Consider the following 22,821-nt stretch of genomic DNA (forward strand, 5'->3'; position numbering starts at 1 on the left):
ATTCTGCCACAATATGCTAATAAATTTGTAGCATGCTTAAGAAAGGCTTTTCAGGAAAATTGTAGTGAATGTATATTTAATAATCCAGTAGGGCTGTAAAACATGACAAATTTAAAATGTATTGCCAAAACTTAAAATGCCTACAGCACACCTTTGCATAACATGCCCCTAAAACTCCTTATACTGTGTATATACTGAGCAAAAATATAAATGCAACACTTGTTTTTGCTCCCATTTTTCATGAGCTGAACTCAATGACTCAAATATTGTTCACAAATGTGTCTAAATCTGTGTTAATGAGCACTTCTCTCTTTGTCGAGATAATCCGTCCACCTCACAGGTGTGGCATATCAAGATACTGATGAGACAGCATGATTACTGCACAGGTGTGCCTTAGGCTGGCCACAATAAAAGGCCACTCTAAAATGTGCAGATTTATCAGACAGCACGACGCCACAGATGTTGCAGGTTTTGAGGGAGTGTGTAATTAGCATGCTGACTGCAGGAAAGTCCAGCAGCGCTGTTAAAGAAAATACCTTATTTTCCGATGTAAGATCAAAATGGTCCCACACAGCAGACCTTTCTTCTTCCTTGAGGCTGTTCCATAGTTTTGGATGAAAAAGACGACGCACCGCTAAAGTTCAGTGATTTTTTTGGCAGATGCATCGCGACAGATGCGCTTCCTTATAAACACAGTTTGGCCCGTTAGTGTAATTTCGAAACAGTTCCTGTGTCGGTCATGTGACTCTCAGAAAGCGAGACGCGGGGTTTGCTCTAGGAGCTCGGCGCATGTGCCGATGCATCAGTGTTGCCATCACTACCTTCTACTATATAAAGTTAAGGAAACGTTCTGGGTAGGTGATTAAAAACTGTCTTAACTTTTCCTTTTTACCCGTTGCGCTCCATTCACTCTCATACACTGAGGACTCGCTGGCCCCCTCTGCTGGTTAGCAGTCCTGTTTTTGATATAAAGGGGGAAATAGGAAGTGGCCAGATCCTCAAACACTGGCTCTGGCAATGGACCTCGGAAACGGGACAGCCTGATTGCACCGCTGTGACACAATCAGACTTCAAATGCAGCATCTGAAGGATGCAGCCCTTGAATTTAGCACAAGTTAGCTGGAACCAAACCTATTTTCCAGTAGCTCTGTTAGCTAGTCTACTAACATTAGTTCAATTATAGCTAACTTAGCTACATAGATAGCAACTCACAGGGTATTAGATTTAGAACATTAATTTGATGTTACAATTTTAAAAATAAGTTAAAGAAATTCCTTTTAAATTGACTGTGATTATTTTGTGGAAGCAAACAATAATAATAATAATAAAAAAAGTCTTGGTAGCTTAGCATAGCAGACACTGGCTAATGGTTAGCAAGTGACTCTAATTTCTGTTATATTGTACAAAAAGTGCAACATTAACGAATTATAGGATTAGATCTAAGTAAATGTCCCATTTAAAACTGCTGGTATGTCAAATAACCCAAGCATTACTCACCTAACGCTTTCTAAAGCCTTCCAAAGTTTCCAGAAGTGGATCTAAAGGGTGTTCCTGCTCAGCTGAACGTTGGTCACTCACCAGGCCACCTCAGCACAGGCACTCGGGCTGCCTCAATACAGGCAGACTTGGGGGCTGATTTTCATGTTGTTACAGTGTTACTGTAAGTAAGTACTCTAGTTACTGTTATTGTTGCTGTTATTTTCTATTGTTAACATAAATTTAGATTTGTAAAGTGGTCTTATGATCAAAATATAAAATGCTTATAAAAGAATAACAATAAAAATAATATTTACGAGGCAAAATGTTTAAGACATTATGTTGATTCAAAGTTAAAATGATGATTTATGTTTTGAACCCATGCACCTCTGTGAGAGAATAAATGTTGCTAGAAAACCTGGATCATTTTTTGTTTAACTGAAAGATTTGACCAAGTCTTATTTTTATGAGGACGGTAGCACTGGTTCCTCTGATTTAATGTACCACTCGCTTGACCAATGGATTATTTAAGAAAAATAAAAGATTATGTTCTGTTCATTCAGTAAAGTGATACGTGTCTTGGTCTTTTCTTTATGCTACAGAATAAACAAATATTCATGATATTTAATTGAAAAATATTAGATTTGAACTTTTACTTAAAATACTCAATAGCTGCAGCCTGACTATTCCTGTAATCTCTCCAACTCAAAACACAACAGAACACATACACTCATATGTAAATAAAGTTGTGCGGCCCTGGCCAAGTGGGGTTTTGTTGCATACCAGCTTTACACTGAGAAAACATCTTTAACCAGAGCCTGAGAAAAGTGGTTTCCCCTTGTGTTTTACAGCTGCATTTAAAGTAGAGCAGTGATACTGACAGTCTATTTCAACTCAATAGTGAACTGGACAGAATGGGTCTGTGCTGGGACAGTTGTGTTGGTTTGTGCACAGATGAAGCAGGTGCCATGATGGGGAAAAACAAAGGGCTAATGGCAATGGTTCGTGATGTAGCTCCACGTGTTCGTTTCATTCACTGTATGATTCACCTTTTAAACAATAGCATACATTTACACAATACTACTCATGTTCTGAAGCTCTTATCTTTGTTTTCTGTAGTTTTTTTTTTATTTTTAGAATATATTTATTGGCAAACGTTCACTCACTGAACGGTTCTCATGACATCAATTTAGATTAGAAGTGTGACAACTGTCTCTGGGTTCTGTTAAACAAGAAGTATTTTTGTACATTAACTTTTATTTTTTTGGTAAAAATATATGATAGTAATTCTCAGTGCTCAATGTCACTGTATCAAACTTGCCTTAAAACAAAATGCTTCAGATTGCTGATATTCTACAGGCTTTAGTTTAGAAAATAGGGATTCTGTTTATTATAGTTATTTTACTCATTTTAAATTTACTCTTGGTCATTTTAATTGACAAATATATCTACGAAACTCTATTGATAGAGTCCTATCAAAGTTAAACCTGTGTTGACAAACATTGATTAAAATCATTTACATTAAAACGTGTTTTTGTAAGTGATTTAATCAAAAGTTATTTGAAAAATAATACAGTTTAGTGCATTTCATCTATGAAAGTGTTTTTGTTTTTTTTTACTTAAAAATGTATTAAACTTAAAATACACAGACATGTAGCTCTACATGCCATAAAGCAAATAGTTTAAATAGATTTATATTTATTTGGCAAAAAAATCTATTAATCTCATTGGTCATTTTTCTTAAACCCAGTTTAACAGACGTTTCCTTTATTATTATTATTATTATTATTAAGTAACTGTTTGCCGTCACTCAGAAGTATTTAGTTCTGAAATGTAACATCAGGAGAATCCTTCCGTAGCTTTGTACATTACTACTCATTTCATACTGATGTATACATGCAGCAGGCATTGGTGATTAGATTGTGCTGTGGCTTTGGCAAATTTCTTTGAAAGTGCTCTTTGTAAATCACTTTACAGATGAGTAACATTTCATGGTTGCACTTAATCAAAGCTTTAGCTGCACTTTATTTAACAGTAATGACCTACAGCTGAATTTGTGTGTGCCTATGTCATCAGACTGGAGTGTGTTTTATGCTGCTAAAGCAAGCTCTGTTTAAAAGTACTTTGGCTTAGATTTCCTAGTCACAAGGTTGTCTTATTGAACTTAGTGTTTAAAATAAAATACTAGATTCAGATGGTGTTTCAGCTTGGCCTAAGCTGTGAATTGTAGGGACTGGGAATGTGAATGTGTTGGCTAAGTGGACATCGGAGTCTTTTTTTCACTCATTGCTATTTACTTACTGAAATGCATTGTACAGAAATTATTGCCATTACTTTGTGGATGTGTATGAACTTAGAACGTTGTTCAATCCAAATACATTTTTTTTAATTAGCATGGAAATATTCTGAGTTAGGTTTCTCTTGGCCTGGACTTGCTGATGTCTGTGCCTGGCTGGAAAGACCAGAGGATGAACTGCAAGTCATTGTTCAGAGATGTGTTGAGGATTATTACACCAAGGACAGCGAGGCACTGACTGTTCCTCTTGAGTTTGATGGAACGGTTTGCAGTGTTTTTTTTCTTTACAACATCTGTACAAATCTGGCTTTTTTCCCCCATTAATTTGTCTTTTCTGTCTTTGTGTTTTGAATCTGCATTGTGAAGTAACATCAGAAGCACTTGAATGAAACAGAGTTGGATGCCAGATTGGGAAGAGCTGTGTCTGTTTCCAGGACCACTCAGTCTTCTCTACACCAAACTGTATATGTGGGGTTTAGTCACTGGTGTTGGATTGACTCCATTGTGTATTGGATTGATCAGTGATTCGTGTTCTCCTCTGTCTGCAGTTTCAGATGTGGTTTTAGGTTAGCATGAGGTGTGAATTGTGGACTGAGCTAGCAGTCATGATGCTCATGGATTGAGGCGGAACCTGCCACAGATGTGACCATGTGTGGTGGCTTGGTGGAAATGCCAATATTTTCCACTCAACAGAGACGGGTCCCATTGACATCGACTAAGTATTATTTATTCTTTGTTTTTTTATTTTCTAAATACTGCAATTTTGCACTCTTGACATGGTTTATAATACATGTTTACACATCCCACATATCTAGAGTACCCCATCATTGTCACATGAACCATCCATCCATCCATCCATCCATTTTCTAAGCCGCTTCTCCGTCAGGGTCGCGGGGGGTGCTGGAGCCTATCCCAGCAGTCATCGGGCGGAAGGCAGGATACACCCTAGACAGGTCGCCAGTCCATCGCAGGGCAGACAGACAGACACAGTCACTCACACCTAGGGGCAATTTAGCATGTCCAATCGACCTGACTACATGTATTTGGACTGTGGGAGGAAACCGGAGAACCCGGAGGAAACCCACGCAGACACGGGGAGAACATACAAACTCCACACAGAGAGGACCCCGGTCACCCGGCCGGGGAATCGAATGTCACATGTACCACAGTACCTGAAATCTTGTCTATCCCTCTACACTTGTCACAGCCCAGGGGGGCAGGTGGGCTCTGGAATTGCCAATCTGCAGTGTAGAAAAATAAAACAGTGACTAAGCCAACAGTGAAATTGGGTAAATTATTTAAGCTTCAGTTATTCTGTGTATTTTAATAGTTGCTGCAATTTTAATGTTAGACTATGTTTTATTCCATGTTTTGAGGGAAGTGGATCTTCAGTGGAAGTGGATGTTCACTTATAGCTATGTTTGTATATTCTGTTCTTTTCACTGTTTTTGTATTGAAAGAAGCATTGGATGGATTTGTCTGTGTGTGTGTGTTTTTGTGTGTGTGTGCGCACTTTTTTTTTTGGTGCCTTTCAAGGAAACTTTAGAACATGTAAGTTTTACATAGCTTAACATGATTTGTTTATGTTTTGATGTGCTATCTAAGGTTTTGTTTGTGCACTGAAAGATTCATTTTCTGTGTTTCTATCTGTGTTTCTATTTCCTATGTTTCGCAATAAAGATTTACAACAAAGATCCAAGAGCGGAGGTGGCATTCCCCCTCCTCAAACCTTCCATACAAGTAGTTCTTAATCTGAGCAAGAGAAACGTTTTATGTATTTCATTCAAAATCAATCACTGTCAAACCTACTTCATATACATTGAAGCCAAGCTTGGCATATCTTGTTGGTTTAATCATGTACTAATATTCATAATAGGTGAAATTGTCTTTGTTGTGGTACACTGCATGACACAAAAATATAATCTTATCAATGTTGTTTTCAACTTTCCATGAAAATACCTGATTAATTAAAAAACAAGAGTTTGACGCTAGGCTTCAATTTGCAATTTTGGTTGTAGCACACAATAAATATCAAAATGTTACTGCTTTCATGCTGATGTGGTAAATAGATACATGAATGGACTTGTCCAAAAGCCTGGGGAATTTTGAAAAAGCACTTGCATTCTCAAAGAATTCAGTGCTAATGAGTAGATATTTGAAACCAATAGCTGTTGCTGATTTCTAAACGACTACAAGCAATTCCATGTTAATTAAAATAGTTCAAATGTGATTGGTTGAACTCTGCTGGGGAAAAAGTGTAAAACTCTACTATTTACCTTCCAAACTTGAACACACTCAGAGCTGCCACCATGTTGGTTCCATTTCCCAATTTTTACAAAGACTTTTAAGACAGGAATTAAACTAAGAAACATCTGATCCAAACAAGTGCAATAACACAGAGCAGAAGTTATATTAATGCGTGAATTTATAAGGTAAAAATATGTAGGTTATGTTAGGGGTCCAAGCATTAATTTCACTATTAGATCTTGATTTGGAAACACTGCTCTAGAACTCTCTAGTGATCAGATGAAAGATGCCATAAGGTGATGTGGTCATTTTGGATCCAAATGATACCTTCGCATTACAGAAAAATAAATATGATTTCAAAGTTTTGAGTCACAATCATGCACCTTATTTGAATGAAATATTTTGACATCCTGTGGGACTGAAAATCATGCAGGGATAATTACAGATACCACATTCCATAAACAGGCTGTTTTGGGATAATGGCAAAACAATTCAGGGGTAGTATTAAAAAAGCAACATTTACGTTTTTTTCCCATCACAGTTTTCAGTTTGTGGGATATTGGGCGTTTTGTTTTTCCAGTTTTGTTTTGTGTACAGATTTCTCTATGCTTGTCACCAAACTTGTTCCTCAAGATGTACTGAACTGTAGAATTGACATAACTGATTACATATTCATATGAGTTTGCTTGAGCATCTGTATGTAGTATTGTATTAGTGATGTTCTGTGTCAAATTTTGCTATTGCTGTTATTAAATGTACTGCGCCTTGATACCATATAATAATGAGATCACAGAATCAACACAACTGTGTTGTCCCCAGGCCAAGACTGGATGATGTTCCTGAGACTGCTTAATATGCTAACATTTCTACTGCTGTTATTATTAACTGTATTTCTCCTGGGTTAATGAAATAGAGCCAGGGCCACATCTCACTCAGCTGAGTCTGGAACGTGCGGGTGAATGCTGGTAAACCTGCTGGTAGAGAGTCAGTGAGGATTCAGGGAATTTGAGTGGAGCTGTTTTGACCATAAACAAAACAGATGTGATTGTGTGAGTTTGAGAAAATTGCTATAAAAATGAAACAAGAAGCGGAACAGTGACTCTGAAGTTAAACAGAGAGTCTGAAGTTAAACAGAGGAGGGCACAGGAGCCCTAGGTAGCCACCCTGCCATCTGGTGGTCATTTTGGGCATTGCAGTTGACCTCCTCGCAACAAATATCACATCATTAATACATTAAAATACTAGCTAAAAACACTCTTCATCACAATGAATGAAAGCCAATAATGAATATTCTGTACCAGAATAAACAAAAAAATTCTTTACAATGGACTGGTCTCCTATATATAGTGGATTTTGGTATAATTTATTCTTAAAACTGTTACTACTGGCCTTGTGTAACACTTGGGAGCGATGATGAGGCAGAGTCAAGAAAGTGTGCAGGACAGGGAGGAATCAAAACAAAGAAAGCACATGGACAAGTAAACAAAAGCACATGGAAGACTGAAACCAAAACAAAAGCACATGGATGACTCGCAGGGGCCAATCATGACACCTTGATTCACTTTAATGTAATAAATGTGATAAATAAATAAATAAAATGAATGAATGTAAGAAATAAATTACATTATCACAGATTTATTGATAAAGTATGCCATTATATAGACACATATGCATTTTTAAAGAATTTGTAATCAGATTTGAATGCAGTTAATTTGTTCATTAAGAGCATTAAATTCAGTTCAGTTCATCAACAGCACTCAAATCTGATTAAAAACTTTTTAAAAAGTTCATAAATTAATGGTGGAGCAGTGGGTAGCGCTGTCGCCTCACAGCAAGAAGTACCTGGGTTCAATTCCCCAGCAGGGCGATCAGGGTCCTTTCTGTGTGGAAAGTGCTCTATATTTGCACCAAGGGTTTGACTTGACTGTACCAACATCAGCTGAGCCCATGGCCTATGTTACATGATTACACAGCCTGCCTTCTATATTTCAGAGTGCTTGCTCTACAGACTGCAAACAATTTACCAATTTAAATAAAAAATGGCAATACCTTTATCTAAAACATAACTCATGTAACAATAGTAGTAATTAAAATAGTAATTAACACATCTGTATCTGTTGGTATGCCGATATAAATCAGAACACTAATTTGTAAAAAACGTTTCCAGTATTTTGACTCTCCATCCCTTTCTGCCAGCTCTCACCTCCTGTTTCTGTTGCTTGCACGGTCAGTTACTGTCCTCTCTCAGCTGCTCTGTTGTTAAATTACTCTCTAACCCCTCTAACCCAGCTTGCTGATGCAACATTTGATTATTTACTTGAAAATGGAAAAACTATACCAAATAAGTATCTCTAGTATCACATCAGGTCTTGAAAGACCACATTAATTTGTCCTGATTTAGTTTTTTAAATAGATGGTACAATGGAAATAACTAAAGAAAATGCGGCCTCTGCCCTTGTTTACCTGGTAAGGCCCAGATCAGAGGCTTGAGCAACCACAACACATAAACAAAGGAGTGAGTTAATTTGTTTATCTTTATTTACACTTTCTGAAGAGAGGTCCATGCAAGAAACCACACCTAAACAATAAATATTAATTATAATGGCCATCTCACTCATTTCCCTCAACAAGTGAATTTTTGTTCTTCATTTATCGTCAATGAACAGGGTTTAAATGATTTGCACATCATTGCGTTCTGTTTATATTAACATTTTGTAGTGTCCCAACTGTTTTGTAAATGAGGTTATATAAGGTTTTGTTCTGACAGTGATGCGTAAAGAAGCAGGCAGACTCACATTACACAAATTATGCATTTTATTATAAATGTCCCCTTTTCCATCTCCATGTCAATAGACAATAAAGTGCAAGTGTTACTCACATTAAAATGGCAGTTTTGGTGATATTAAAGGGGGGGGATGACAGGTGAAAAGACGTGGATAAGTAAAAAGGGAATGCACCATATGCTGTTATTTTGTTACAGCACACAAATAAGCATGTAAAACTGTCAAGGCACAATATTAATAGCACCGGTTGTGTTAAGGTCCTTGAAGAAAGCCTTTTTAGACATAAAATGTCACAAATTAGTAAAAACATTATTTACAAAACAGCAGTCATGATCCCTCCTAAAGTGATTAAGTACAAAATCAAGTGGATCACCCCATGTTCTTCTTAAATTCTGCATATTTCTTTGCTTTTTTTCTTAAACAACCTCCCCAAACTTGCTAACATACTCTGACAGCGATCAGGCACTTTCACTCTCTCCCATATCGAAATTAATTTATTCCCTGCAACATTTATATTGCCTGCAGTTTAACAACTGTCTTACATGACTGACACCAGAACACGTATTCCTGAATCGGTTTTAGGAGTCTACTTCTGTCACTATAGGCCTGTTAAACAACCTAATTCCATACTGGTGCCCTGGATAGATACAATTCACTGAGAAATTAGGTGAAACAAGTCTGGCAAGTTGCCATGCGTTTCCAAGGTAAGATGGTGATATGACTTGGCAGGTTTTGCTTTGTCATGTCTGTCTGGTTTGGTTCAATTAACTAAAAGAAAATACAATTTTAATATTTGGAACTCACTCTCCTTCCCCAAAAATGGGAATGTCCCGGTCATACTGTCATAGACAATCAGTAGGGTAAGTAATTGAAGGTTATTCAATGTGCAGTTGTATGTGTTTGCACAAGGAATTGCTGCAGGTTCTTGTGTTCACTTCAACATGTTCAGTCCAAGATTTGTTGCTGATCACCACTTCCTTTAGGTCACTTTCTTAGATTCCCATTCCTGAAAGAAAAGGTTGCACATTGTTTAATTTTTCCAGCACAGACAGGACTTCTCTTGGCACACTGTCCATACCCATTTGAAAAGTAACTGTGCAGAGGCAGATGACTGGAGCTATAAAAGAGATCCACCATGGCCGTCATTTATCTTCATGGCAGAACAAAAATGATTTTGGAAACCGGTCCAGGTTTCCTGACAGGATGAGCCCATATTGACTGATGAGGACCATTAAAACTCAGTTGGCAATCTATTTAATGTGTTTAATGCAATCCCATTGAGAGGTGCAGTATGCTGAGCCCATATTTGTCCCATATGATGAATAATGCTATGAATACCAATATGTTTAGCCTTGGACTGTGTTTGTTTGTTTACCTTGGCCTTCTGCATGACGTTTCCCTTAGTAGATGCGTAGATGGATGGGGGGCGCTTGCGCATTTCGGAAGCGCAGTTGACTGGCAGGAAAGACTCAATGTATTGCATCTCAGTCTTCTGATTCTTCTACAAAGGCAGGAGATTTGCCAGTTCAACATCACATAAGTGTTTGAAAGAGGTACAAAAATACACAAGAAACTATTTTAACACACCTGCTGCCTTTCACACTGTGTGAATATTGCATGGGGAATGAAACAATAGAAATGTAAAAAAAAATACTTGGAATCAAATTATATTCATCAAATTTCAGAACTAATTTCTTTCTTCTATAAAGTTATCAAGTTTGGAGATACAGGGTGTTGTTTCCAAAAGTGACAAGTGACGTGCAGCTTATCTGAGTGGAGGTGTGTGTGTGGAGGGGGTGGCTACTGAGTGGATTATGGTTCGCCAAACTGTGCTGGACCCTTCACAATCAGAACCAGACACCCTGTGATTGAACTTTTCCATACCTTGCTTAAGGGCTTTGTCTCAACAGGTGCCCCCAATGCTCCTCCAGCCAGAGACTTCTTCAGGTTCTCCTTAACCTGGGTGAGTTTGAGCTCTAGGTCCACACGCTCTCCTTCTTTCAGACGGCAGCTCTCCTCCAGCTGGGCCACGCGCTTCTCTAGAGCCAGCCTCTGCTTGTCTATATCAGCAAACATTTGCATTAAAACCCCCCTGTAGCTGTGGGCCATCATGAGACATGAAGAAACGATCTATACTAATTAGTGTAGTATATTAATTACTTTAAAAAATCTATTGTAATGTCATATGCAACTGGTTGTGTGGAATGCTGAATAAGAATAATTTCACTCATAGTTTCCAATAGCATTTTTAAGTGTAGCACTACTGGTCTACTGTGTCTGTTCCAACTTATCAAACTTCAGAAAAACTAAGTGCTGTGATGCTTAACATGTAGCGAGAAAATGTCTTGCAGTACAGTGATATTTTACCACACTGTTCCAGTCACATTTATAAGTGTATTTAAAAAAAAAACAAATCTTAAATATTTCAATGAAGTTCAATCGTGTTGAAACTTAAGATGTCCATAAGAATCATAATTAAATTGAGCTGCTGTGATGTTGAATATTTACACCCCTACTGTCGAGAAATTTCTTTGTTGTACACAGAAATGATCAAAAATCAACAAACGTTTATGCTTCCTGTCAAGAGAATGAGACCCTCTGAATTGGGCTCTCAGCTGAATCAGTGAAAAAAGCCCTGCAGCATCTGCTGCTGCTGTGTACAGCAGATGTTCTCTGGATCTCAGCTGCTGTTTTTTTTTTTTTTGAAATATCCCCTAGAGAGCATTCAAGCTTTGGCCAATAGATGGAGCTAGAGATTCACTTGCCATAGACTTTAGAAAGCAGAAGAAAAAAGAAAACATTTTGCAGTTTAGCCCACAGGAGGCAACATGCATTACTTTTAAAACAGACCATAAAAAAGATCATTTCAGAAGCCAAAACAAAAATGTCTTTATAAGGTTCAATGAACAGCCTGTTCTTGCTTCTATAATCTTTTCCCTCTGAGAGACACACAGCCACATTAGAACACACAAACAGAAGAACAGTCCTGCTTTGTTGAAGTGATGGCCCTGAAATCATGTGAAAGTGCAGTGAGCTCTGTCTGATTCTGACCTGATGCCCCCTTCATCTTCTCCTTCGCTTCTCGCCTGTCCTTGCGCAGTGAGACCAGCGTGTTCCTGATGCTGTCTCTCTCTCTCTCCAGCTCCTCTTTCTCTCTCAAGTAGCGACGTGCGTCCTCCTCAGCCCGCGTTTTCCCATACCGTCCATACTGATTCGCGTCTGAAAGGTAAAAAGGGCAAGAGAAGGGCAGGAGAAGGTCAGAGGTCAGGCTGGGAAAGGCTGTGGGAAGGTGGCAAGGCTCTTAACAACTCCACCAAGCCCACAGCAAGAAGAAGAGGACAGGGTGGAGGGTGCTGTAGATCAAAATTCAAACAGCTTATAAAGCTCAGGTTGCACAGTCTTGCTGGGCCATTCTGGAGAACCCTTTGAAGTGAGTGGGTGGGAACTCTCCCTGACCTCTCTAAAAAGTGGTGAGAACAAGGAGAAGCTGCAAGTATGCTTGTTAAAATTCCCCAGGATATAAGGATTTTTCACCCTCTATTAATACGTTGCAGCGTGAGGGTGAGCTACAGACATCAGGTACTCCAAGTCAGACTCATCTGCACAGAAGAGCACAATAATAATGAAGATCCTAAATGTATAATTGCACACTGTCTGGCCCCAACACTGGCCCTTTTCTCTGCTCTAACAGACCCAATCAATCTCACGAAGTTGATGAGTTGATTGGCTGGATGTGTTAAAAAAAACAACACATGCCTGTAATGTAACAGGGCCAGGAATGGGAACCACTGGAATAAATCATAATATGTAGAAATAGGAATTATGTTAGTGTTTTTCACTTCAATTTTAGAGCAATATGCAGGTAATATTGTGTGACTCACTGGAGCCGTGGCGCTTGAGGCTCATCTGGGGCTTGGTCATGCTTCTGTCACTGCTGGCAGAGCGGCGTTTCACCAGAGAGCTATCCTTGAGCCGCTTATTCACCTGCTTTAAAGGGAAATGGAGAAAAAGACAAATCCTGTCAAAAGTTCAGGACACATTGCCTTTATTTGAAATGTTCTGTGTTCCACTGTCACTTTTCAGTTAAGTACAAAAATACCTGGTTTTGTTAACACTAAACAGCTATTAACTAATACACTGGGTATATTTTGACAGGTAAAATGTCCCACATGTATTTTCTTTAATAATATTGACTATTGATTACAATATGAGTATTTTTTGGAGGGAAATGTGTATGATATGAGCAAGCAAGTCAACAATTGTTAAAGCCATCTTTGTGGAAAGGTGTGAATCGTTTTTACCTCTTGTTACTTGCTAGCAGCTCAAAACAAAGTCACAACATTTCACAAGCAGAGAGCCAACAGAGTCCTAATTAATCTGATTTTGAATTATAGAGTAAAATAAAAATAGTTTAATCACATTCAAATCATCAGTCAATTTCCATTCTGCCAGTGGAATGGCCACTAGAGGGGCAGCAGAAAGGGGTTAAACTCCTGAAAGACTTGTTCACTGACATCAGAACAAGAGAATACAATGTGTGGGCCATGCCATTATTTCTAAGCTTTTAAAGTCACTGATAACCATAGCAATGTAGTAGGTGTGAAACAATTCACAAAATTCAGAATCCAATGCATTATGATGCAGAGCTTTCTTATCTCACTGCAAAATTGTATAGCTGAAAATATACTTTACATTAATGTTAATGTATACATTTGTCTATAACATTCAGCATTATAAAATTACAATATTTGCAACAAAAGTTGTGCTTTATAGTGTCCCAATCCCAGTCCCTAATGCTCTAAGATAACACACTGTGTGTCCAAGTTTCTATGGACCTGCTCATCTAACGTTTCCTCTGACACCAAGTATATGAATACTACGGAGTTTGTCCTTCTTTGCTGCAGTAACAGCTTCTACTCTTCTGGGAACACTTACACTAGATGTTGGAACTATGAAGTGTGGCATTCAGCCACAAGAGCATTTGTGTGGTCAAATGATGTTACATAATTATCATCACATAGTTCTGGACCAAAAGATTTCCAACTCATTCCAAACAGCGCTCCATCACTCCAGATAACTCAACACCACTGCTCCACAGTCCAGCGCTGGGGGACTTTATGCTGCTCTGGCCTATGCTTAGCTGATTTTAGCCTTACCCATTCTACTGGTCAATACTTTTCTATGGAGATTATACAAGCTGTGCATGCACAAGTAAGTGCCTTTTTCAGTAATGAGTGCACCTTTTTAAGTAGCTGAATTTACTAATTAGAAAGGATGTCATAACACTTTTGGACATACAGTGTATGTTAACATCATAAAATAACATGCTTGTCACAATACCATAATACAATACCACACAATGCAATATGCTGCAATACAGTCCAAAACATTTTGTGTTATATAACTCTTAATTTTGACAGCATAGTCTGATTGGTTGGGAGGCATTCTGCCCGTGCTCATCAGTGAATGCATGTTTTTTTTTCACATTAACTGTTTCATTCCGCTAAGCACAGGTTTTCACTTTAAGCACAAACAGAAAATGGATACATTAGGCCTGTTGTTGCCTCTAAACAAGCTTTTTGGTCAGCACCTTTTAAGGCAGAAGTAGTAAACAAACAATTTTGCAAACAAGATGAGCTGAGAAATATACTTGATTATTATTAAAGCAAAAATAGTAAATTGATACTGAGGCTGTGCCTGTTGTAAGCATACCATGCAGACCACTGCTCTTTCTTAAAGGTTTAGGATAAAAGTATGATCTTTTGAGACACTGGAGAGGGGTCTGTTTCTGCTGGTGTTGCAGAGAGTTCAGGGAGGTTAACAAGCTGCTCAAAGGCCAGAGGCTCTTCTGACTCAGCCTTGTCTGCCCTCTGCTTACTGTCTGCACACACACACACACCTTTCATTTCTCAAATAAACAGACAGAATGAGAGCAAACAGAGGGTCTCTTCTCTTCTGATCCTCTTAATGCATTTTCTTGCTTTGGTTTATGAAAAAGAAAGCAGTTTCATAATTTGATGCAGACGGCTGAGCAGCGCTGTGACAAACTCAAACAGCTGCAGATATGGCAGATGGCGTAATCCTTCACTGCTCAACACAAACACACAAACTTCAAAGGGAATCAGCTGTCTAGGAGGATTATGACCAATATTAGAGCTAAGTAAGAGAAGCGTATCTCTGTAAAGGAGAGCTGATACTGGTCTCTCAGGTCAGGAGTGCATGTATGCATGGATGTTTGATTGTGGACTACAAACCTCTGCTTCTTCATTAGAGACCTCATCATACGTCCTTGAATCTGTGGAGGTCGCCCATCTGAATAGGAAAGAGAAAACGAACACCATGAGAAGAGGAAAGCTCTGAAAGACAGAGCCAAACCCACAAGTGCATCGATTCCATTCACTCTTTTCTTGCTCACTCACAGGAAGGAATGGCGGGCGGCTGTACGGATGTTGGCGATGGTTTCCACGTCCACATAGTCGTAGTGCAGGGACTCTGGGTCAGCAGAAGATCCGGTCTCTGCCAACAGCACACCCAGCCAGCGACCCATCTCTTCAGAGCAGCTTGCCTGACACACATACATGCAACAAATTGTCACTGTCATAACAAATCTCACTCCACTTTGCTTATTTTATACAGCTGCCCTTTACATTGTGTGAACATTTCAGAATGAATAATAGAAGTTGTGAACAGCAGAAGTTCCATTATCTGATGTTAAGCTATAAACATTTTTTCCTTTTACAACCCCAATTCCAATGAAGTTGGGACGTTGTGTAAAACATAAATAAAAACAGAATACGATGATTTGCAAATCCTTTTCAACCTATATTCAGTTGAATACACTACAAAGACAAGATATTTAATGTTTAAACAGATAAACTTTATTGTTTTTTGCAAATATTCACTCATTTTGAATTTGATGTCTGCAACACGTTCCAAAGAAGTTGGGACAGGGGCAACAAAAGACTGGGAAAGTTGAGGAATGCTCAAAAAACACCTGTTTGGAATATTCCACAGGTGAACAGGTTAATTGGAAACAGCTGATTGTCATGATTGGGTATAAAGGGAGCATCCCTGAAAGGCTCAGTCATTCACAAGCGAGGATGGGGCGAGGTTCATCACTTTGTGAACAACTGCGTGAGCAAATAGTCCATCAGTTTACGAACGTTTCTCAACGTGCAATTGCAAAGAATTTAGGGATTTCATCATCTACAGTCCATAATATCATCAAAAGATTCAAATCTCTGCAAATCTCTGTAAGCGGCAAGGCAGACAACCAACATTGAATGCCCGTGACCTTCGATCCCTCAGGTGGCACTGCATTAAAAATCGACATCATTCTGTAACGGATATTCCCACATGGGCTCAGGAACACTTCAGAAAACCACTGTCAGTGAACACAGTTCATCGCTCCATCCACAAGTGCAAGTTAAAACTCTGCCATGCAAAGCGAAAGCCATATATCAACAACACCCAGAAACGCCGCCGGCTTCTCTGGGCCCAAGCTCATCTGAGATGGACTGACGCAAAGTGGAAAAGTGTCCTGTGGCCTGACGAGTCCACATTTCAAATTGTTTTTGGAAATCATGGATGTTGTGTCCTCCGGGCCAAAGAGGAAAAGGACTGTCCGGATTGTTATCAGCGCAAAGTTCAAAAGCCAGCATCTCTGATGGTGTGGGGGTGTGTCAGTGCCCATGGCATGGGTAACTTGCACATCTGTGAAGGCAGCATTAATGCTGAGAGGGATATACAGGTTTTGGAGCAACATATGCTACCATCCAAGCAACGTCTTTTTCAGGGACGTCCTGCTTATTTCAGCAAGACAATGCCAAGCCACATTCTGCACGTTACAACAGCGGGGCTTCATAGTAAAAGACTGCGGGTACTAGACTGGCCTGCCTGCAGTTCAGACCTGTCTCCCATTGAAAATGTGTGGTGCATTATGAAGTGTAAACTACGATAATGGAGACCCCGGACTGTTGAGGAACTAAAGTTGTACATCAAGCAAGAATGGGAAAGAATTCCACCTACAAAGCTTCAAAAATTAGTGTCCTCAGTTCCCAAACGCTTATTGAGTGTTGTTAAAAGGAAAGATGATGTAACACAGTGGTAAACATGCACCTGTCCCAACTTCTTTGGAATGTGTTGCAGGCATCAAATTCAAAATGAGTGAATATTTGCAAAAAACAATAAAATTTATCCGTTTCAACATTAAATATCTTGTCTTTGTAGTCTATTCAATTGAATATAGGTTGAAAAGGATTTGCAAATCATCGTATTCTGTTTTTATTTATGTTTTACTCAACGTCCCAACTTCACTAGAATTGGGGTTGTACTATAAATTTTCTGAAATATGGGGTTTATTATGAGAGCAACAAAATAAAGCATGAAGTTATGAGAGGTCATGCATTAAAATTATTTCACCACAATTGAAGTATACTATACTATAAGTTTGATAATGATTAAACAGTAGCAGTATTGCCAATGTTTGCCTCTGGTAATCCTCAGTACCTCTAACGCTGCCATCTCAGTGCCTCCTTTCAGTATTCTCAGGGCAAACGGATGCTTGGGCCCGAACCCTGGGACCACGTCACAGCCGCGCAGGGTGATGGTGGTGTGGGGGCTGCGCTGAATACCCTTCTCCTGGTGGAGGAGCAGGGAGCCAGATCTCACTCTACACCACTGCTCCTTCCAGCACTGATTCACTAGAACACTCAGATAACCTGCCAAAGCATATGCATTTTTATGTTTGTCTTTGTGGGTTATTTTCATTAACTTTGGTATGAGTATTGTTTAATAATGCCAGGCCTACACCTAGCATTGGACACTCCTAACCCTAACCTTGGACTCCAGACTCATTAACCAAATGGAAATTGTTTGACTCTTACTTATTCAGGGGTATGTTTTTTTTATCATTTGATCCCTAAATAGCAAAGCCCTAAAGATACAGAGTTGCCAGTTTATTATCTTTGCAATAACCTGATTGGCCATTTAATCAGATATAGGTGTCACTGGTGGGTTTGGAAAAGTGCCAAAAAATCAAGCTAAGGGTGGTCCTGTGGTCAGAAACTGACTACTGATGACAATCTAGAGCAGGGGTGCACAGGTCTGTTCCTGGAGGGCCAGTGTTTAGAGGTTTCCCTACTCAAACACACCCACTAAACCTGCCAATTAACAGATGAGTGCATTCAGGTGTGGTTGAGTATGTAAATCACCAAACTATGTTGGATATTGGCCCTCCAAGACCAGAGTTGTGCATCACGGATCCACAGTATGACTAACACAAAGTGTACATTGAAAAAATATAGCTCTAGCCTCTAACTGTGCACCTGCATAGTAAGTGCCCAGTAAGTAAACATGGCACCATATAATTGTTGTAAAAACATTACGATGACTGTGAAGACTGTGGGGGACTGTGAAGAAACTTATTATCCAAGTTCAAATACACTGTATGAAGTCAGCAGGCGAGGCTGGGAGTCTCTGGATATTAATGGTGCAACAAAAACAAATGCCTCCTACCACAACGAAGGTCCTCATCAAAAGATGGAGTTCGAGTATCTCCAGGTAGAGGTGGCTTTCGTTTAGAGAAGCTGATGATCCTGGTGATTTTAAGCCCAGCTGCTCTGCTCATTGTGCCAGTCAACTCTGAAAGAGCACCTCGCTTGGGCTTACCTAAATAAACACAAACACATTCTCTTCCATTGTAATTAAGCTCAAAGAAAGACAAGTGATTGCTCTTCTTATTAGTCTTGACATTAAAATAAGAACCCTTTCGAAGCTGTCAGAGAGGATGGAACTCTAATGGCACTGTAGAGGAATTAGGTCAAAGACACTGTATAAAAGACTTTTAAAGGGGAATATGAGGATACGTATACACACACACACACACACACACACACACACAAACACACACATCCTGCTCAGACACTTCCTGTCTTTGATGGAAAATGGAAGGTGGAATAAGGCCATTGTAAAGCTGAATACAAGGCTTTTAACCTAATTATGTGAATCCAAAGGCATTATTCCTCAGGAGGCATGTAAAGGACAGAGGTCAACTCTCAACGGAAAGTTGAGAGGGAGAAAGGAATCTCACCATTTTCCCGACACTCTCGGCTACTCTCTGCATGAGGCACACTGTCCGAGTCAGCAGACAGTCTCTATAGGACAGAAAAAATGTCACAATAGAACAAATACATACTAGTAGCTGCATTCCAAACACAAAACACTGTAGCCTGATGGATCACAATCCTGCTCCTAAGTATCCCTGTCTTGCAAATTGTAACAAAGCCACTTATCCTCCTGGGTTGCAGGAGCCTATCACAGCATTCACTGGTCAGAAGGCAGGAAATAACCTGGACAGGTCACCAGTCCATTGCAGGGCAGACACATACATTCACACCTAAGGGCAATTGAGCATCTCAAATTCTCCTTTAGACTGCGGAAGGATACCAGATCACCCAGAAGAAACATATACAGACACAAGGAGAACATACAAAATCCACACAAAGAGGACCCTGGTCACCTACCCAGGGAATCCAATGCAGGTCTTTCTTGCTGTGAGGCAACAGCACTGCCCACTGCACCACAGTGCTGCCCCTTAACAAAGCCATATCAAAAATGGCAACTTTATACAACCTTTCTTAACTTTTTATGTAAGTAAACGTAAAAAGATTGAGGTGTAACAATTAATGAAATTCATAAGATCATAGGATACGATATAGTAGTGTCTCAATTCTATACATTTTTGGCAAAGCAAAAAAAGGAGTGGTTTAAAATGTACCTCATAATATTATCATGTTTTTGTTTTGACTTCATAAGAACATTTGACTTTCTAAACATACAATATCTAAAACAAAACCTGTGCTTTACAATGTCCTAATCTAATGCTCCACACACAAGCTAATAGGTTAGCCCTGAGCTAAAGCAGCAGTCACACTAGATATTTGCAGTCACCTTGCAAAATTGGCCTGACTGAGGTTGGACCCAAAGACCGGCAATAAAAAAATCCTCCATGTTGGTGCAATTAACAAGCTAGTTAATCTGCTAACCATGAACATTAAAAACAAGAGTGAACATAATTACATCTGATAATTACACTATCAGTGAACTAGCATTGTTGGTGGCAGTGGTATGACTTGTGTGTAGCTGCAGTTAGCCAACAAGCTGACACCATAGTTAGCAAACTTGTTAACTTGTCTATCACAAACAATGAAACCATGTATCCTGACTGTGTATCATGCAGTTTCCCTTTCATGTGTTTATTTATAGCAAGTGAGGAAGAAACGTTTCCTCCCTTTTGGAGGTTTGATGGGCTGCCCCTTCTAAGGTCAAGGCAGCCAAAGCAGTAGTGCTAAGGGTTGGAGATGCAAATTGCCTTGTCAAAGTTCATCAAAGCTCATCCTGACATGAAATTTCACACAGAAAATGTATTTACTCCGGAGGTTTGGGATGAAAAATGATGCTCCATGTGACAATTTCTATCGACACAAATGTAATTTCACTGGCAAAAATTCACTGGTAATGTTTAATGTGGCTGGGCCTCAATTAAATAGCCACAAGCTAACATTCTAGTCACGATACAACAATTTGTTACTCTTGACGTACATCTTTTCAATTAATGCACCTAAATGAATTTAATGCATTAAATTCTCCTGTTCCACCAGATTTTTTACAGTGTTTTTATGAAGTATCTTATGAAGTTATTAAAAGGCTTCTTAGTTTACTTTTTTCTAACACAGTATTTTGGATTATTTGTTCAGATAAGTCCGTTTTCAGTAGGCAGAATAATTTGTACATTACTAACATAATCAATAGTAACAGGACTATTTAGTTGTTTTCCCTACTTCAACACACCTAATCTAATCAGAAAGACCTTGCTGAGTCAAAGTGGGTGTGAAAAGCAATGTCTCCCTACTCCAGATGTAGAAGTACTGAATTACATAGTTTTGTGTTCTCCCAGCACCTGAGTCATGATCAGGTCCTTCCTGATCATGAGCTGAATTAGGTGTATCAAACAGGGAAAACAGGGAACTCCAAAACTAGAGTTGAGAGCATTATGCACTTTTCATATGAGGAAACGGATGCACATAAATCTTTCTTTCGTACTGCACCACTGGTGCAGCCCATTTGTTTTAGTCTACACATGTGGATAACAGTGTAGGCTAGCTTAAGTAGCCTGTGGCACAGAAAGAGAATGAGCGGAAGAAAAATGCTTGTCTCAAAGCTCCAGTGGGGAGTCAGCTCCAGAATGAGTTTAGTCAGGAAGCAGACTCCCAGCAGTAGCTTCCCTAGCCCACCACAGTCTACCCCTCAGAGCCCAACTCTAAATCAGGCTAAATGTGTTCCATTTCCTCCTAGACTCATGCACTCACGCACCATTATAGACATCACTCTGCCTCACGTAACGGCTCTCTTTCTCACTCATTACATGTTACTTACAGCTGCCAGCGAATGATTAACTGCTCTTAGTGACGCATCTTAATCAGAGCTGATGGTGAGCATGCTCTAAGCAGTTAGCCTCAAACACCTCCTTTTAACAATCTCACTTTATTTTGATAGTCCTCTAAATTTACATTCTGGTTCAAAGTTAAAGCAGAATTCTATAGATTTTTAAAAATTTCTGCATAATTTAATCATTAAGATACAAACTAAGTTTGATGTGAAATGCTCTGTTATAGAGAAATATACAGTCAGAATTGTTTGTACTGACAGTGATTAGAACCAGACCTATGAAGAGTTTAATGGCTCTGAACGCAACTTCACAGAATTACAATAAATAGCTACAAATATGCTGCCTGATGCCTGAGACTGTTTTACGTAGTTCTGAGATAAGGTTTTGGCTTAGGATTAGGTTCAGAGTTAACAGAATTGATTACATTCAGTGTAATGTTCAGTTTAATTTAATAGATTTTAACTCAAATGTTAGTTAAAAGCAAACTAAGCATCTATACAGCAGCTACAGTAGACCTTCAAAATGAAGTTTTGCCCTTCTGCGTTTTTTGTTTTTTCACTCTATTTGAAAACAGTAGCTCCCTTTTACACAGACCTCTGCTGTCATGCATCATTCTGTGGTTACCGCCTTCCCACATTAGGAATTCCTGGTTTTCACTATGAGAAAAATGAATGCCATTTTTTTCAAATCTCCTCTGTCGCACCCTGTGGTAAACATAAATGTTCTAAGTCTCATATGTCCTGTATACATTATCTAGTGTCACTAGACTCTCTATATTATGAGGTTGTTTAACAGTCAATATACAAATAATGCTACATACATACTAGAAGAAAGCTCTCACTCCTGTGCTCCGAAATGACCTCGCATGAAAAGAAGTTTACTATTAAACTTCAACACTGTTAAATACCAACACCACCAACTCAAACTGTAGGCGTCTTGACTACTTTGTGTGGGGTATTCTGGTGAGCAGTGCCGGCTATCTATATACAGCTGCTTAGGGCATCACGGCCACCAAAACACCCCCAACAACTTTCAAGTTATAACTGTGCTATTACATTGTCTAAGATGCTCAAGTGAAGGTTTCAAGGAAGAACATACTTAACTGAAGTGGAAAAATAGAAAAAAAAGAAAAGAAGGAGAAAAAGCTAAAAAGATAAAGGTTTCCTTGTTATGCTATTTGTGCTGGCTTGTAGTTGGACCAGAGGCTCATTTTACAACAGCGGTAATCAACTTTCTCTGTTAATCCAGGTTTCAGGTTTAAACTTAGACTGTGATTAATACTCAGTTTTGTGATGTCAATTTAGTGTGGACAAGTAAGAACTTGCACATAGCAACTGTCATATTTCAACTCCTTAATTACCTAATTCAGAGAATCTGGCACCATTCAGAAGAAAAATGCCTGAAATGTTCTTCTCATTGAGAAGAACCCAGAGTCCCTAATATGGGCATGACAGTGACTACAGAATGCTGACATGACTTCAGAGGTTTATTATGTTTAATGAGAAAATTAAATTCTTATTATGTTAATATATATTAAAATTAACAAGGTTTGTATGATATAAAGTTTTGTT

General features: G+C 39.0%; 1 protein-coding gene and 1 long non-coding RNA gene across 8 annotated transcripts in view; both read right to left on the reverse strand.

Moving 5' to 3' along the window:
* Positions 1-690, reverse strand: part of LOC108427855 — a 46,807-nt gene extending 46,117 nt beyond the window's left edge. The window contains exon 1 of the long non-coding RNA XR_001857891.2: positions 537-690. This is a non-coding gene — a long non-coding RNA (uncharacterized LOC108427855). The remainder of the gene's footprint in view (positions 1-536) is intronic.
* Positions 691-8,810: 8,120 nt separating this feature from the next.
* Positions 8,811-22,821, reverse strand: part of afap1l1a (actin filament associated protein 1-like 1a) — a 48,336-nt gene continuing 34,325 nt past the window's right edge. For 6 of the 7 annotated variants that reach the window (XM_017698375.2, XM_017698378.2, XM_017698376.2 and 3 more), the window contains exons 10-19: positions 18,893-18,956; positions 18,319-18,471; positions 17,311-17,522; positions 15,222-15,367; positions 15,057-15,114; positions 12,684-12,789; positions 11,854-12,021; positions 10,687-10,862; positions 10,178-10,303; positions 8,811-9,808 (exon numbers count right to left, since the gene is read on the reverse strand). In XM_017698375.2, coding sequence (XP_017553864.1) covers positions 9,782-9,808; positions 10,178-10,303; positions 10,687-10,862; positions 11,854-12,021; positions 12,684-12,789; positions 15,057-15,114; positions 15,222-15,367; positions 17,311-17,522; positions 18,319-18,471; positions 18,893-18,956 — 1,236 coding nt within the window. In that variant the 3' untranslated portion in view covers positions 8,811-9,781. The remainder of the gene's footprint in view (positions 9,809-10,177; positions 10,304-10,686; positions 10,863-11,853; positions 12,022-12,683; positions 12,790-15,056; positions 15,115-15,221; positions 15,368-17,310; positions 17,523-18,318; positions 18,472-18,892; positions 18,957-22,821) is intronic. The other variant, XM_037540284.1, reaches the window with a different exon arrangement.

This window comes from Pygocentrus nattereri, chromosome 8 (assembly GCF_015220715.1).
Source record: "Pygocentrus nattereri isolate fPygNat1 chromosome 8, fPygNat1.pri, whole genome shotgun sequence".
NCBI classification, from domain to species: domain Eukaryota; kingdom Metazoa; phylum Chordata; class Actinopteri; order Characiformes; family Serrasalmidae; genus Pygocentrus; species Pygocentrus nattereri.